At 37.0% G+C, this 18,722-nt stretch overlaps 1 protein-coding gene across 6 annotated transcripts in view; it reads left to right on the top strand.

Annotated features, from left to right (window-relative positions):
* The window catches only part of syt2b (synaptotagmin IIb), a 45,241-nt gene that overhangs the window by 15,783 nt on the left and 10,736 nt on the right, over positions 1–18,722 (top strand). For 4 of the 6 annotated variants that reach the window (XM_079627630.1, XM_079627631.1, XM_079627628.1 and 1 more), the window contains 2 exons: positions 14,094–14,334; positions 15,236–15,393. In XM_079627630.1, coding sequence (XP_079483756.1) covers positions 14,121–14,334; positions 15,236–15,393 — 372 coding nt within the window. In that variant the 5' untranslated portion in view covers positions 14,094–14,120. Of the gene's footprint in view, positions 1–8,180; positions 8,512–14,093; positions 14,335–15,235; positions 15,394–18,722 lie in introns of those variants that run through there. The other 2 variants (XM_079627632.1, XM_079627629.1) reach the window with 2 other exon arrangements.

Below are 18,722 nucleotides of genomic sequence, written 5' to 3'. Positions count from 1 at the left end.
GGGGGGGGGTAGAGAGAGAGAGAGAGGGGTAGAGAGAGAGGTAGAGAGAGGGGTAGAGAGCGAGAGAGAGAGAGAGGGGTAGAGAGAGAGAGAGAGAGAGGGGTAGAGAGCGAGAGAGAGAGAGGGGTAGAGAGAGAGAGAGAGAGAGAGAGAGGGAGAGAGAGAGGGGGAGAGCGGGAGAGAGAGAGAGAGAGAGAGAGGGGTAGAGAGAGAGAGAGGGAGAGAGAGAGAGAGAGAGAGAGAGAGAGAGAGAGAGAGAGAGAGAGGGGAAAGAGAAGCCCCTGCTCTACTGAAGTTCTGTGACATTCATATTTAAACAGGATGTAGAACTATCGTTGTTTTCTCTTTTAATAATACATTTTATTTGTACACTTCATTATAATATATTTTTATATTTAATTACTAATAATATTTATATATATATATATATATATATTTCATTTTATGGTGGAAGAACACTTAATTTGTATTTTTATTTTTATTTTATATATATAAATAATGTATTATTATTATTAATATTATTATTTAATATTTATTTATTATTCATATTTATTTTACTTGAAAACTCTGTAGTGGACATTATGTGGATTTTTTTTTTTTTTTTTACAGTATTAAACTTAGTTTAGCAGAAGTGTGCCGTATGTAAAATAATGTATAATCTACCAGGGCATAATATGCTTAATTAATCCAATATTAATAGTTTACTATTTACTATTGTTTCTTGAGTTGGACAATTGGAAGTTTATCTTGTCTGACTGTGTATTGGATTTCATTGAATTGTAATTCAGTAAATTCTTCTTCCTGTCATTATTTTCACTTTCTTCTAATTCAACATCCTCTGTCTTTATGCAAGTAAAGCTGAACGTCCATGTTATAAACTCCTGCACAGTCACTGTCGTACAACAGAAGCAGTTTAAGGCCCTTGTTTGAGTGAGCATTAAATATTCAAACCTTTTCTAGGCTGAGTGAGCTTGTGTGTTTTTTCAATATACCGTTCTGTACCGAAGACGACCCCCGTCCCTTTTTCAAGATGTATCTTTTGAAAACAGGCTTTTTGATAAATAAATAAAAACTTTTACTTTTAAATAATTTTGATGCTGCATATATTTCACATTCAATTTTTTGCATTGAAAGTGTGGTAAATAAACACTGGTAAAATGTACCAATGATCGCATTTAAAAACTAAACACTTTTTGGCGTACCATAAAAATAACCTGTAGCCCATGAATTATAACAATTAGGCTATTCATCTCGTAGTGAATACCATGTAGCCTACCAACATTTCATAAACACTAGAAGTTAAATCTCATTGTAGTTTTGAAATCTGGGGACTGTGTTTTAAGATCACGTATGGGGAAGTTTGGCACGCAGATATGACATGCCAGTCTGTAAGTTTTTCTGTGACTGTTTGTCTTTTTTGCGTTTTTAACCCTTTAAGTGTCGCACCCCTTTTTTTTTTTAATAGACATGAAAATGCACATTCCGAACTTAAATGGTTGTAATTCAAGAATGCTTTGGAATATAGATGTATATGGAATTGATTGGTCTTGTTTTAATTTGGCAGATTTTTGAAGAAGTGAAATAAATTAAGAAAGTGAAACAGAAAAAAAGTTATAGAAGTTTGAGTTTATGAAAATATACAATGTAAAAATTGTATTATTCATATTTTATATAAAATATATTTTTTCAAAACCTGGGTCACTCTAAAACTGCAAAAAAAATCAAAGCCAAAAATCTGAACAAATTTTAGGTTGATATCTCAAAAAATTAGCTTTCAGTGTTAGTTTGTGCGCAGTACCAAACTTTTCCACTAGTTGACATTACTGCCCATATAAGGGCGCCTCAATTTCCATATGTGGTTTTTATAATATTTTAAAAACATTTCAGGCCTTTTTTTCTAAAATAATTGAATGGATGCTATCTTTTGAACTCTTGGCATGAAAACAAACTGAGGTTTCTACCATTCTTTCATGATTTTTCATGTTCATCACTATTTCAAAATAAAGCACCTTTGGAGTATGAAAATATTCTTGATGCAAATTTATAAATTACAGCTCCTCTGTAATTTATTTTCAAAAAATCAGTCACCAAATATGACAACTAGAGATTGTAAGCTTTCAAATTATATATAGTTTGTCAATATTAGTTTAGGTTTAGTATAGGATATTACTATTTTAAATATGTAATGACTTTGGGCCGGTCTTTTTGCTCGCGATCTTCCATCATTACACTCTGACGGCGTATTTCTTTGCACACTCGTTTTACGCGTATAAGACGAATATATAAGACGAATCCTTATTCAGATTTATTTCTAAGGAAAAAAAAAACATTGTCTTATATATTCGTAATTATGTATGGCCATCTGCTTACATGCTGGTTTGTGAGTGTGTGAATAGACTTCAGGAAGATCAATAATTCATTGGCCATCCCAGCTATTTAAACTGTGACCTCTCCTCCCCATGCGTCTTTATACATGTGTCACACTGACTGCACACTACCAAACCTTTGATCCACGTGACGTCACACTCCTTTTTTATGAAATTATGTGAGCATAAACAATTCTAGCCATATATTGTTGACTTCTGAAATGTGAATGAAAAAATACTAATGCTAGCAGATAGCTGAATAGCTGATAGATATGTGAAGCGCTTTGAGTACCCAGAAAAGCGCTATATAAATAACGAATTATAGCAAATTATTATTAATGCTCTCTCTAGGTGTATTAGTTTCCTCTGCTGATTTTCTGATCAGAGAATCTTGCTATGCAATTTGTTAAGCTGTCAGTATTTTTATAGCTAACACATCTTTTAATGACACACATATTTAACAGAAACTCTTTGAGGATTGAGGATGGTTGCCACTATATTAACTCGAGAACACACATTAAATGTTTAAAATAGGACTGTGCCCTTGCAAAGCGTTGCTGTCTACATGTTTAGTGTGTGTTTTACGCTTAGTAGGAGATACTACATATGCAACATCTGTCTAAATGGCAAAATATAGTACATAACTATATGGATTATATTCCTGGAAGCTTTGCTGCTTTATACCAAAATATATATATTTGTATATATGTTTTATTAGTAGTGCTGGTTGCCGTAAGCATCACTTTTATTACTGATCATATTTACAGGTGAAACTCGACAAATTTGAATATCGTGCAAAAGTTCATTTATTTCAGTAATTCAACTTAAAAGGTGAAACTAATATATTATATAGACTCATTACATGCAAAGTGAGATATTTCAAGCCTTTATTTGTTATAATTTTGATGATTATGGCTTACAGTTTTTTTATGAAAACCTCAAATTCAAAATTAGAATATTGTGAAAAGGTCTTCATAATCTGTAAGCCATAATCATCAAAATTATAACAAATAAAGACTTGAAATATCTCACTTTGCATGTAATGAGTCTATATAATATTTTAGGTAAGGTTTATGGATTTGAACAAACCCGTAACATGAACTATTGAAGTTCTGTGTTGGTATCATTTGTGCTACAGTATAAAAGTCACAAGATTCTCCACTGCCTCTTTATGAAATGCAGGTAGATGCTGTTCAGTACGGGTCAAATTGAGTTTGCATTGGTAGGACTTGATGCTTGATCCAGAAAATACACCGCCTAAGGGCTTCTGAACTAAACAAATTATATCAATTAATCCAGCTGAACTGAATGTAATTGCCTTTGTGAGTATGATGGATGAAAAGCATATTGTTTCCGCTTTCTCTATAAGGAACTTGAATGTTTTTGTGCTAATATTTGTAGGTTTTGTGCACACGCACACTCAAAAACAGATTCATTTTGACCTTTACTTAACATGAGTTAGTTATTTGTACTAATGTAATAAAATTCAATAGCTACCATTAATTTAATATGTAAAATATGTTTAGTATTAAGTTGTATTTAATGAATATGCATGCCTGCAGAATTTCATCACTCGTTATTCAACTCTCATAATAACTCTCGTTCTCATCTTCGTTCACATTTAAATCCTTTTAAATTCTATCTGGGATTGGTGATGTGTAATATATAAATTAGGGGAAAGAAGTGGAGTAAGAAAGAATATAAGATTTGCTGCAGTTTAGCATTGTTTAGACTGTCAGTCTGAATCCGATATTTGTGCATAGCATATCCGATTGGAATCCGATCATATTTAGTTTTAGTTTTTAATCTGTTTTGAGTTACATTCATATGTGGGGTTTGAAATCCTATTCACATCGGATTTCTGGAAATCTAATTTAGCGTGGTTTGTGTAACTTTCTAACACTGGGTGAAACATAAACATGTCAGATATTGTTATAGAAAGCATGCTGAAAGTCACGGCAAAGAAAAAGTTGTGTTGTTGCAAGTGCCGGTCGAGCAGAAAATTACAATATAACGCAAACATGTTTTGAGACCGGCGGAGAGGACAGCACCGAATAAAGCCGCACGTTTCTTACATTTCTGCCGCTGCCTTAGAAAACACAGTAGTTCAGCGCGGCCATTTTGTAAAGACAACATCTCTATTGCAAACCCCTCCACGTTGCTGTTGTTGTTGTTGTTGTTGTTGGTTTTGGCGCAATGCAACGTCAACATCTTTATAAAAGGGTTGAATCATTATCACAAGGGGAGTTGACTATTGTTTCCTTTTACTCTTTGTCAAAAGTACTACTCTGAGCTAGGTTAGCCCAAAAAAAAACATGCCACCTTACCTCACCAAACACACACTTTTTAAAATGGCCGCGCCTTTTTCCTTAACCCTAGGCTCATCATAAAAAGAGTCCTTAGAGTCCAACAAAAGTTCCCCTAATTCCCTAATCCTCCAACAAAAAAGCATAGGCAAATGCTCAAAATCAACATGCAGATAAAAAAAAATAAACAATAAACATTTTGGCATGGCACATATACATACAGTATCAGATTCCAATCGATACACAAATAATCGGATTTGGACTGGCAATGTGAAGATAGCCATTGTTTGTCTCCTCAGTAGTCTTGGCATAAATAGTTAATGTCCCAGTCTGGATGGGGTATTTCCGTCATTCTTCCCCAGCTCGTGCCTGATTGGACCAGTATTGCACACATCACACAAACGCTCCAGCGCAGCCGTAAATCTCCCCGGCTACGGATAGCCATTCTGTTTAGCGTATAAATCATGAAACAATCAGTGAAAGAGGCTCTGGCGGGTTTTCGTCTTGGTCGTAACTGGAAATGAGTGTGTTGGGTTGAGTGACCCATGAGAGCAGAAAAATTTAACATACTACAGATTATTTCTTACAGATTTTATACAGATTTTCCCCACGATAGTTGCAAAAATGTGGAAAATAAAGTGTCATGTGGTTGAAATTTACTCTGTCAGCAAAATGTGCTAAGTCATTTCATGACTAAAAAACTGGACAATGGTCATTGGATATGATATAACCATACCTCATTATTTTTAATGGAAACAATTAAAGATTACACAGGAATCTGTGACACTTACTGTTAATTCATAGTGTATGAAATCACACGCTTCTCTAGAGCTAAAATTGGGACATTTAGCTAAATTTTGGGTTAATTAGATGGACTCGAGCTGCTAGATTCATGTATTGTCGTCTATATAGGTCATTTTATGGGCTGGATGTAGGTTAGATTATTGTCAGGAAATTCATATCTTCCATCAGGGACTTGAAAGCCTGACAGGATGGTCTACAGTGATAATTGTGGGTTACTGTATTTCCTGACAATTTAATCGCATTCACTAACCATTGCTGTCTGAATAAATCTTTATGAATTTAATATTGGCTGCATCAAATTGGTGATTTAGTTTGGGTGTACGTATGTAAGGTTGTGTAGAAGAAGTGCTGCTCAGTTTGCATGGGTTCAGAGCGCTGGACCAGGGATGACGGACCCCATCTGGCAGGCGCTGGCCGGGTCGTGTGGTTGATGCATGGCGCCGTGCCACCTCAGCACTTTATACACACACACACTTAATATTCACAAGGGGGATTTCCCAAAAAACAACAGACTGAGGTTGTATTAGCTGTGGGAATAATGTTAATTATGTGATATATTGGCTGATATTTGGCATTTCAAAAATGTGTATTAAAAACATGTACTTAAATGTGACCATTTTCTGCATATGCTGCAGATAAACACTGTGAGTATGATCAGCCAGAGGTGTGTTTCCCAAAAGCATCGTTAGCCAACTATGGTCGCAAGTTATCAGCATAATTCAACGAGTCTGTGTTTCCCGAAACCATCGTTCCAACAAACATTCGTAAAACTGCATCGCAAACTTGTGTGTTTGGAACGACAGCTCTCGACCCGTGGTTAGAAGAAGAGTTTCTGTGTGTACTGTGTAAAATTATTTTGTATATATAAATACACACATTCATGTATACATTTAAGAAAAATGTGTTATTTATATATAAAATATTTATAATTTATATATTATATAAATCTATATACAGTATATACATGCAAATATTTCTCATATATATACAAGCATGTGTGTGTAATTATATATATAAAATAATTATACACAGTACACACACATTTATTACGTACACACAAACTTTTATTTTGGATGCGATTAATCGCGATTATCGTTTACAGCCCAACACCAGAATACATGAAATGGCATTTACTCCAGTAACATTTTTATTTTTGCTTCCGACGCCCCTGGTTTAGGTAGAGGAGCAGAGCCAGTGGTTGTTCTGAAGGCAAACGTCAGTGCCTTGAGTTTTATGTGAGCGGCAATTGGCAACCAGTGCAGTTTTCTGAGGAGAGGAGTGACGTGTGTCTCTCTTCGGCTCATTAAAGAGCTCTCTTTCTGCTGCATTCTGGATCAGTAATCGGTAATAATAGCAACACTGCTCTTTAGTTATTGTCATCGGCTTCTGAAGTTAGCATTTGCTGGTTTTGAGTTGGTATTTTGTGAACTTGCTATTCTCAAATCTTGATCAGTGCTGTTAGTTCTCTATTCCCTCTGCGCTATAGCCAGGGTTCCCCCCCATCTCTCTCTCTCTCTCTCTCTCTCTCTCTCTCTCTCTCTCTCTCTCTCTCTCTCTCTCTCTCTCTCTCTCTCTCTCTCTCTCTCTCGCTCGCCCCCACTGTTGTTAATTTCTCTGAATAATCAGTATTGACATCAGCTCTACTGCTGTGCTGTCAGCTCTCTATTGTGTGAGATCACAGGGCACAGAAGCCCACTGGGCAATGAATCTTTCATTCATATCCATCTATATTCATGCATATTTTTTATTTTTATTCATCCCTTTTCCCATTGTGTGTACTCAAATGAGCTGAGGAAACACTTCAGCCATGGGATCTGATTAGTAGTGGTCTTTGCTATACTGGGATCTCACCCTGCACTGCTTGTTTTACAGATATGAATGACACCTCAAATTGTGCGTTGTTTGAGGAGACGTGTGTTGTTATCTTTTCCCCTAGCAGATGATCAAATCTCCTAGACGTACATTGAAGGAGGGACCTGAGCCATATTTAGAGACCAGAATATCTATTTTCATGTAAGACAGTTAGACATTTTTACATGCAATAAAGATCTTGCCTGCCATTCAGCCATCAAAAAACAACCAGGAACAGTTTGTGCACGATGAGCCAACTTGTGCTTTAAAATATGACAGAACACAGCGTTCTCAGGAGCGAGCATTGCAGAGGTTTAAACATAAATCTTTTTTTGTTTTTTACTGAAAAGCCCATTTATAGCTGATTATACTGCCAGCTCTACTGCCCTTTCCCGAAATTTTTGGACTAGCTGTAAACATGGCTATTTTTTGTAGGAATATTTCCATAATAATGTGATGCATAATGCAAAGCTGTCTTGCAAAATGTCAGATAGTTGACATTAACTGCGCCACACTTTTCTTCATTTTGTTTTTCCTCTTAGGGTTGTGTGAACCGCACATCTCCTGGTTTATTACGGACCAGCCTCATGAGACTTGCATGAGAAATTGCAATGTTCTGTTGTCGGTGTTGTCTTTTGTTATTCTCTCCGTTTCTCTCGTTCCTTCCCGAACACACAGCAGAAGTTTCTCTGCACACCTGGACAGTTTCCCCCTGGTATTTCAGAGGATAAACCTGCACAATGTCCCTGAGGGGGGGATGATTTTACACATTGATCAGTGGAGATTGTCCTCCACTAGCGGTTCAGGGCGTAGCACACTGCATTCGGCCGAGTGTGAGCAGAATCCATAATGAGAGTGAGAGAGAGAGAGAGTGTGGTGAAGAGGGAACGAGGAGAGAGATGTTAACGTTAAACAGGACAGAAGAAAAGAAGCGAGTTTAAAGGTAGCGATAGAGCGACTATGAAACACGGTGAGGTTAAGTAGAGTAAGTTGGCAAAGGCAGGTTTGTGTGTAATGAAAGAGCGAGGAGTGTGTGAGCGAGACTCTGTACTGCAGTGAGGGACTGCAGATTGTGCGGATGCGAGTGGGATCGTGGGATCTCGGGATGCGCCTCTAGCCTGTGAAGCGTTCTGCTGCTCTCTCGTTTCGGATGGGTGGCTCCATTAGGACTGAACTATTGCCTGGTAAGGGCTTTCCCATTTCTGCAAGACCCCACCTCCGGTTCAACCCCATCCGGAAAGCATGCTAACATTTTTCCATGTTGGTCAGTATTTGTTTTCGAGGGGAATTGCCGGTTAGGGTTGTTTCTGTTTTTTCCTGCTGCATTGTAAAGAGTTTGCCTTCATGATTTGGGGCATGGATGCATAAAGCACTAAAGATGAAGTTACTTACAAACCTACAAAAGCTGCAAAAAACCCCCAATTGAATCAATTACTAGTTTTAACAGTTAAATGCGGCAACATATATTTGAGACAGAGCGAAAGTTGTTTTGCTGAAATTATTTCCACTTAACAAGCTAGTTTAGTGTCTGAATCACTTGATTTGCCAAAGTTTGTCAGGTTATTACTAATTAAATCTTGTTTAAATTGTATTTTCTGCTTTGTTTTCTAAGTTGTCTGTGAAATAATTAGCACTCTTATGGCAGAAATTGTTTACATATGGTTCCTCTCTTTTTTTGGTCACAGACTAACACTGCTGTATGTTTTGTATGTATTTATTTATTTATTTTTTACACAAAATGTACACATTTTTCTAATTTTCTTATGTTTTTTGTACAGCTTGTACTATAAATATATATTTTTGATCACAAAGTATAACATATTTCCTCTCTTTTCTGATATTTACAGCTAGTCACAGACAGACACTGCTGTACAATTATTATTTTATTTTATTAATTTTCAACGTCTTTTAGATAAATCTGTCCTTAAATGCCACATATTAAAAACAAAGCAAACTTTACACATCAATCACACAATCGTTTCTTTGTCTACGTGGCCAAACACAACATACTATATGGTATAGATCAGCTATGCCATTTAAAAAAAAAAAATAATTATGGTTAGTGTTGCTTTGCTGGGTTATTTTGACTGCTTATTGATTTTTCCATAATCTGGCTCTCTTCAGGATATACATGACTGTCCGTTGTAGATCTCCTCTCAGGAGGAAACCCTTTGCAGATATTCCAGAAACAGCATTTATTGTGATGCATTGAGTCTGAAGGTGTTGAGAGCTAGAGATAACTAGGCCCTTCAGTACAGATGGCATTGCCAAGGGTGTAGACACTACTGTAAATAGATGTTATCAGGGTTGCGTGAGGATAGGCATCAGGCTAGCGGCCAGATGTCACGATCTGTCTCCATTCATAAGAAGAGGCGTTTATGAAACTCTCTGGTTGTGTGAGGATGTTTCTCAGGAAGATGCGAATGCTAACAGGGTCTTTAAGGCATTTAAGAAGTACGTAAAATAACTGCATATCAATGACAGAGCACATAAAGATCACTGCTTGCAGTTTGAGCTTTGCCTATAATTTGATTTGCCTTGCGGTTTCTAAGGTTATTGATTTCCTCAGGGATTTGTTACTCTGGTTTTTCCACACAAACAAAAGCAAACTCTCACTCTGCAGTCTCTAATTTCTTTTGTTTCCAGGTCGGATGTGATCTAGAGGTATGTATGTCCAAATCCAGCTTGTGTCCCAGCCACAGACACGTTATCAGGGTGAAACCCCATGCGCCGTCTGACCGCATATCCCAGTTCTGTCCGATGGTGTTGGTTGCTCTGTTAGATCGAGCTGTAAAATGATTAGTGTCTGCAATTCAGGCAGATCACATCTCACATGTGCAACGAGACCCAACATATCAGGATAGATTCACTTTTACATTTCATGCATTTGGCAGTGTGTCTTACAGTGCATCCATACTGTTATATTTTATCAGTATATCTTTTTCCTGGTTGTTATGTACTGTATGTATCAATAGGCAGGCAGATGATAGATAGATAGATAGATAGATAGATAGATAGATAGATAGATAGATAGATAGATCGATAGATAGATAGATAGATAGATAGATAGATAGACAGATAGATAGATAGATAGATAGATAGATAGATAGATAGATAGATAGATAGATAGATAGATAGATAGATAGATAGATAGATAGATAGATAGATAGACAGATGGATAGACAGATAGACAGATAGATAGACAGATAGATAGATAGATAGATAGATAGATAGATAGATAGATAGATAGATATATAGATAGATAGATAGATAGATAGATAGATAGATAGATAGATAGATAGATAGATAGGTATAATATCTTAAAATATATGACAATTTTGTGATTATGCGAATCGAAGCATATAAAGATTTTCCCAAAGTTTTTAAATGTTAAAATCTAAAATTATTATTTAAAGTATCGTAAAATATATTAAATGTCTGTGACTGTGAATCAAAGCCTATAAACATTTTTCTTAAATATTAAATTATATTTAACTGCATAGTACAATATCCTAAATATTAAGCGTAGCGTCAGTTCTGGCAGATCATGTTAGTCAAGCTCGCATCAGTGAATCTCAGATGATACACGTCTACCTACGGGAATACAACACTTATCATTGTATACATATATAATCTCCTTCAGTATTATCAGCAGCTATCGCGCTTCTCAGGAGCGAATTACCCTCCTCCCTCCCCAGCTCCACCTCTCATCCGTCAGGATTTGGCATTTTGATTCCCCTTGAATCAGAATAAAATTCTCTAATTATGTTGTACATTCAAATTAATCAATAATATCTGCAATACATTCATGTTGGTTCTGTTCTGTTTACCCTAAGGGGGGTTATCGCTGCTCTTATCCATGCTAGGCTATCCAGAACAGAACCATACCACCAACCCAAACTGTATGCTAATTGTCAATCATATTTGACGATAGTTGTCCTGAAAGAATATATTATACATTTGTGACTGTGAATAGCAACCTATTAATTAATGTATTTTAAAGTTCTTTTGACAAACTTTTATTGAGGAGCCCAAAATCCTGAATTGACATCCACCAAGTTGCTGGGAAGTAGCTTTTCCCATGGACATAAAAACACTTACTGTATATTTTTTCATAGTTTGGCTGGTCCTGCGACTTATAATCAGGTGCAAATTATATATCAAAATTAATTCATACTGACTGAGATGAACCAAGAGAAAACATTACCGTCTACAGCCACGAGAGGGCGCTCTAGTTAGCGGAGTTGTTCAGAAGCGACACCGAAGATGAAGAGTACAGTGATGTGTGATGAGATCGGGAGCTTGGTGAACTTGCTGACCGGTAACTTGTTGGACTCGCTGGCGTATGTTAATTTAGCCTATTCAGCCTCCCAGGTATATGTTCTTTATGCTATTGTGTAGCTGAATAACTGTTAATGTGTTACGCTAACATGCCAGACACCTATTCAGCTGTTGTTCTGTGTGCTGATGTGCAGCTAAATAACTTGCCTTTCCAGATTAAATGTCTGTTCTTGGTCTTGGATTTTGTGAAATAAATTTAGAAATAAATGCGACTTATAGTCCAGTGCGACTTATATATGTTTTTTTCCTCTTCATGATGCATTTTATGACTGATGCGACTTATACTCCGGAGCGACTTATAGTCTGGAAAATACGGTACATTAAAAAGACAAAGAAACTGACGGATGTGTAATAGAATTGATATGCTGTTGTGATTCATCACAGAGGCTGGATGTTTAATTTCATAACAAAACTTTACTGAAGTTTAAAAAATAAAAAATCCTATTGGGAAAATGACCACGCCCTCCAGACTGATGAAAAGCCCCTCATACACACCAGCTCCCACCCAGCCCTGGCGAAGCGTCCTCATGACGATCGGTGTGTGAGTGTGTAAAGGGCGCTTTCATCTCATTGGGGAACAGAGATGGTGACACGTGTTGTCAGTCAATAAAGCAGGCCGAGCACAAGCGTCAGTGGCGTTCAGCAGGTGAGCTCTGTGGAGGATAGATGTCCCGCTACTCGAGAAAATCAATGCCGCTCCTCAAACGCTGGTATCATCAGTGATTGCCACCTAAATAGTGCAGATTGGTATTGCATGAATTGAGGGGTAGAGGCTCTGGATGCTGTCATTTTGAAGATTTATCATCCAGCATGGATTGGAAGGAGATGTGCGTTTGGTAAATCAAACCCATTTGGTTCTTTCAGAGAAGAACAGAGTACAAATGATAGTCAATAGCTGGCTTTGTTTGGATTAGTATTGATTAGTATTTATGGTTGTTTTTTGGTGGGTGACGGTGAAGGAGGTCATAGCTCAGATACAAGAGCAGAACACTGAAAATCCCGGAAAGCAGAAGACAATGACCATATATAATACATAACATAATCGATATAAACACTTTACTTCTTTTTTGCATTTCCGATTAACTTAAGTTTTTTTATTTGGGCAATTTGTTGACGTTGCTAATACTAACTAAATCTCTAGATATCGGTCACCTACAACGACCATAGACAAACTCTTAATGGTCAACTACTAATAATAAGTATGCATTTTTCTGTTTTATTAGCACTTTGATCTTCTAAACCTACTCAGTTGTGTACAAACTCTTTCTTGATCAAAAGCAGTCTCATTTTTAGGCCTTATTATTATCTTTCCCATGTTCATCTCTTTGACAGTGAGGGCTGTACAACTCCCATTTGCTTAGGTGAAGATTTTTCTGCAGGAAAAAAAGCAAAAGGTCTTTTATCCTTTGCATTAAAAAAATTAAACAATCATTTAATTTATTTTAATTTTAATTTTGTTATAATAATTTTTTTTATATTAATTATTTGTTTATAAATATCTTTTATTTTAAATTGTATTAATTAGTTATTTATTATTTTTGTAATAATTATTAGATTAAATAAAATAATTGTAATAAATATTTTTCTGTATTTCTTTCTTTTTATTAAATTATATTAAATCGATTAAATTATAAAGTTAATCATTTGTTTTCCAGTTTGTACAACTAATCAGAATCTGTTTCATTTTTTCTCAGTCATGTTATTTAGACATTAGCTGGAGGTTTTTGCTGGTTGTCATCTACTCTCAAACCTTTATTTGTCATTTCATCCACATATTTATCTCCATACATATGAGATCTCCTTGTTAGGACAGCATCCTCTTGTTTTTTCATTTCATTTCAAATATTATCTAGGCAAAATGTACAACCTGCCAACAGAGCTACCCTCATTAAAGTCATAATTTTTACAAGTTTTCGTTCACAAGGCAATGAGAAGCTATCAGCAGTGACAGCAGATATTATCTGACATTTTAAAGGTGGATGCTGCAAGGAAAGTCAAATCAGAGGCAGACTTTTCTCTTATTTCTGTTGCACACAAGCACATGCGAGTAATAATGCTGGATTTGATGTGGTTTTATAACCTAAAGAAAACTGGTGCTAAAAGCACTGAGGCATCCCAGGACAAAATGTCTTATGTTTTGTCCTGCAGTGCAGTGCTCTGTCGTTTATCTTGCACTTCACCCTTTAACGGCCTGAAGCTCTGACGCTTTATTTCATTATTTAAATGCAAGGCCATCCATTTCATTATTAAAAAGAGCCGTCCACTGTCGGTTCTGAGAGGTCTTATCCTTGTTTTCTTTTGAGCTTCTTTGTCATTTATTCAAGAAGAAGCTTCTGGTTTGAAGTTTCTCATGAAAATAAAAAAATTGCATTTGAAAACTGCACTACATTCAATATGACAGTGTGTGTCTCTTTAACTCCTCCAGGGTTCCTGAGTGGTCAAGCCAGAGATTATGAAGTGGAACCTCTTTAAAAAGAAACCAGAAGCCATGGTGGGCCCAGAGCCCACGGGACTCGGCGTCACGCACCCGTCACACACCATGACGATGGCCCCCGCCGTCTCCACACCTGCGGACAACTCCACCGAATCTGAGGCGCCCGTCAACAAGAATGATGTGTTTGAGGAAATCAAAAGCAAGTTCCTCAATGAGATCGATAAAATCCCATGTAAGTCCTGCAGAGATGTTTTACAGTCTCGCTAGATCAAGGAAATCAATACAGTAGTGCATCATTATGCTGAAGATGTTTTATGGATTTAAATTCTAGCCAAATTGTTAGACCCTCAAAGTTTTGAGCAAACCCACATTTATTCTAAACTAGAAGTGCAATGCAATATAGAGAAACTCTTCAAATCAACATGCAATCCCAATTGACCGTTCGCAAAGACCCGCCCCCCTTAGTTACTGTTGCTATGTCCGACAAGCTACGCCGCTCTCACGCCACACCATGTTCTCACGCAGTGAAAAATACATCATGGAGCAGAGAGGACACTGACAACACGCCGACAGTACAGGACAGACCAGCTTACTTTTCTGTTACTTTTGATATTAAACATATTAAAGAAAGTCTCACCTTTCAAATTTGGTCATTTTTGAAAAGAAATTTAAACAATAAATACCGTTTTGTGGCTCTTTAATGTGTCTGACAGATCGCTGTGTCGCCTCAGTTAAAGCTGCTCGTGAACCGATCATCTCTTCCTTCTAGTTCATTTATAGCATCAAATAAACATGAATGAACATCAGAAGGAATGTTGTTTTAACCGCGGAAAGACGTCAGTACACTCCGCTTCTCAAGTTCAAATCCTCCCATGTTAATCTACTAACTCTCCTGACTGCTTTGTCGGACAAAATGGCGGATGGCGAAGTATGATTGGTCAGGTCACCTGTCAATCAATCTACCTTGCGAAGGGTCAATTCAGTTCGTAAAACATAAATTAAAAAGCATGTTTGTATTTGTAGCATTTCATGTCATAACTCGCTGTATCTTTTTTGGCTGGTGTCAAATATCACCTTCAAGGAATGACCAATCTGAATGACTTTGTTTTTTTTCTTCCCATGATGCTCTGCAGTGCCTCCGTGGGCGCTCATCGCCATTGCTGTAGTGGCCGCGCTCCTCGTCCTCACCTGCTGCTTCTGTATCATTAAGAAATGCTGCTGTAAGAAGAAGAAGAACAAGAAAGGCAAAAAGGGAAAGGACGGCTTCAACATGAAGAACATGCAGGGCGATGTATGTAACGGTGTTCAATAGCACCCACCATGACGCCATTAAATAATGTAGCTAAAACCCCTGATGCCCACTCCAATCAGTTTGGTTTGAGAATTAAAACTAGATTATATTAAAGTCTGTATTAACATTACTGGGCATTACAACATAAATTAGTATTGCATCATTAAGAAATGAAAACAAGCCTCAGACCACTTTAGTGTGAGTTACACTGATTATGAAGGAGTCTGTTATGTGATTAGCTTCATGGTTTGCTTTATTGTGTTCGTGAGTAATGTGAGTGTTTTGTTTTCTTTGAAGAGAAATGGTACACTGGATGTTCCAAAACATGTTTCTCTTGTGATTTTGATCATAAAATCATAAAAAGATTGGAGCTTTAAGGGTCATTCTACAAAATGAGTGCCTTTAATTATGCAATAGTTATATAACGTTACAGAATATGTTAATATTACATTCACTAGTTCAGCCTTAAAGGTTAATAATAAACTAACTTGACTTGCTGTCCTTGGAGGAGGCTTACGCTCTGAGCTAAAACCATTCTATGATGGAATTGGGTATAAGAGGATAGAGATAATTTACTGGAGGAGAAGAAAGGCTGCCGGATGAATATAGTATGCTCATAATGATGATTGACAGGGCTGAATGTTTAGGCTCCTCCCAAACCTACGTTTTGAGCTTCATTTAAAGGGATACTCCACCGTTTTTTCATATTAAACTATGTTATTCCCTTAACTAAGACGAGTTGATACATACCTCTCTCGTCTCAGTGCGTGCACTTAATCGCTCTGTCGCGCGGTGACACTTTGATAGCACTTAGCTTAGCCCAGTTCATTCATTAGGGACCAAACAGATGATAGAAGCGACCAAACACCTCCACGTTTTCCCTATTTAAATACAGTTACACGAGTAGTTACACGACCAAGTATGGTGACACAAAATAAAACGTGGCGCTTTTATAAGTGGGTTAAAATGGAAAACTATAAAGTAATGGCGGAATAGCACTTGGGAGCACTTCGACTCGGCGCAGTAATATCATCACTCCTAATGATATTACTGTGATGATATTACTGCGCCGAGTCAAAGTGCTCCCAAGTGCTATTCCGCAATACATTATAGTTGTATGGCGAGACAGGTATGTATTAACTCGTCTTAGTTAAGGGAATAACATAGTTTAATATGAAAAAACGGTGGAGTATCCCTTTAATAGTACAGTACGTTCAAGTTTAAATCCTCCCATGTTAATCTATTAACTCTCCTGACTGCTTTGTCGGACAAAATGGCGGATGGCGAAGTTTGATTGGTCAGATCACCTGTCAATCAAGCTCCTTGTGAAGGGTCAATTACTCACCCTCATGTTATTCCAACCCCGGCCCTAAGACTTTCGTTCATCTTCGAAACACTATTGGCCGACGCTGTTCATGTGTGTGATACGTGAGCCTACGTTCTGACGTACACACCAGAAGCGCTGCACTGCTACACTACGTGAACTCACTCATAGGACCACACGGAAGAAAATCAATAGTGGAATAAAGTCGTTATTTTTGTTTGTTTTTTGCGCACAAAAAGTATTCTAGTCGCTTGCTAATCTTAAGGTTGAGCCACTGTAGTCATTATTAGTGGATTATTTTAACGATGTCTTTACTAACTTTCTGGGCTGGCAAGTTTCAATTACAATAGAAGCCTTTGGAGGAGTGAGACAACTCTCAGATTTAATCACAAATATCTTAATTTGTGTTTTCGAAGATGAACGAACGTCTTACGGGGTTGGAAGAACACGAGGGAGAGTAATTACTGACAGAATTTACATTTTTGGGTGAACTAACCCTTTAATATTTAGTAACTTACATTTTATATACAGTATTATCAGTTACTTTGAGCAAAAATGGTTGCAACTTGTAATATAAACCAGTTCCAGGGTTGCCTTTCAAATGATTCAACAAGTCATTCGTAAAGTCAGTCACTTAAATTGTTGCTGAATGGATCAGTTGAGCGAATGATTCAGTGACTCAGTCATAAAAACAGTTGAGTAAGTAATTACTCAGCGACCGCTAAAAAGTATGTTTTATGTAGTATAAATGTGATATTGGACATGCTACATATTCACCATGTTGTCATTATCATGTGACATATGGTCAGTTGCGTTGTTGCTTCACTTTCAACCACAAGTCGTCTCCTGTGGCCTCATGGGATAGCAAAGTGTCCATCGTAAGCACACTTCATAATCTCGCCTGAAGTATTAGGTCATCCAGGGACTTTTTGCCTCCTCTTTTATGAGTAGCTACTGTGAATTCAGAAATACTTCTTTTGTCACATACATGTAGTGAAGTATGTGATTTCGGATGCAGCCATTTGCTGAATGTATCAAGTATTTGTCGCTGAATTAATCAGTTATTTTGAACAAAACGGTGAAAGTGAAGGAATCAATGACTAATTTGTAAAACTAAATTTTCACCAGCTACTGGCACAACAATGTACAGTAATTGACAAAAAGTCTCATTGCGAAATCCCCACCTTTAATTTTCACATAAGGATGTATCTCTGCATTTAAATATGATAAGATGACATAGTGCAATTTAAAAATACATTTTATGGTCTGATAACATAACCTTACAGAAATCATTTGATATGGAAAAGACACTCATTTCATGATATGATCCTTAAATCAATTGCCAAACTGTGTCAAGCCTTTATTCACACAGATGTCTTAAACATCACAGTGTCATTTCTCCAAATGGTTCTCTTGGTGTTTTTTACGGTCTTGACTGTCTTTCGTTCTGTTTTTTGGTGTGTTGTGAGTTCAACCTCTCCCTCTCTCTCTGCTCTCCTTCCTCCCGCTATGTGTCTAATGCGCCGCGTTTCTTGACGCTCATGGCGTCGGCGCTACGGTAGGTGTACGGATGAACGGCACAGCGGTTTCGCTGAGTGCTAGCACCGCGTGGGTGGGATTGGATGGAATGGCTGTTGTTGTAACTTCCTTGTTTTAAGCCTTTTGTACCTGCTGCTTGAAAAGAATACAATGAAAAACAAAGGAAAGTTACAATGCAAATGAAAACCACACTTAAGTAGACCAAAAAGGAATGATAATACAATAACAAAGAGACATAAATGTGATTATTAACCCACTAATACTGGCAAGATGTTTTGAGTTAGCAAGAGACGACCCACAGATCTCACTATATGCATGTGTTTAAAGGGCATGGCTGTTTGAACTGCACTGAAAGTCCTGATGTCTCGCTAGCAGGAAACCTTCAAATATCTAGAGCTAGAAAATATCTTCTTTTCTTTTTTTTTGCCTGTTATATAAGCTCTTGTTCTATGATCATATAATCAGT

Source organism: Phoxinus phoxinus, assembly GCF_949152265.1.
Source record: "Phoxinus phoxinus genome assembly, chromosome: 11".
NCBI lineage: Eukaryota > Metazoa > Chordata > Actinopteri > Cypriniformes > Leuciscidae > Phoxinus > Phoxinus phoxinus.
Note: the sequence above shows the minus strand (reverse complement) of the source record. Positions and strands in the feature narration are given on the sequence as shown.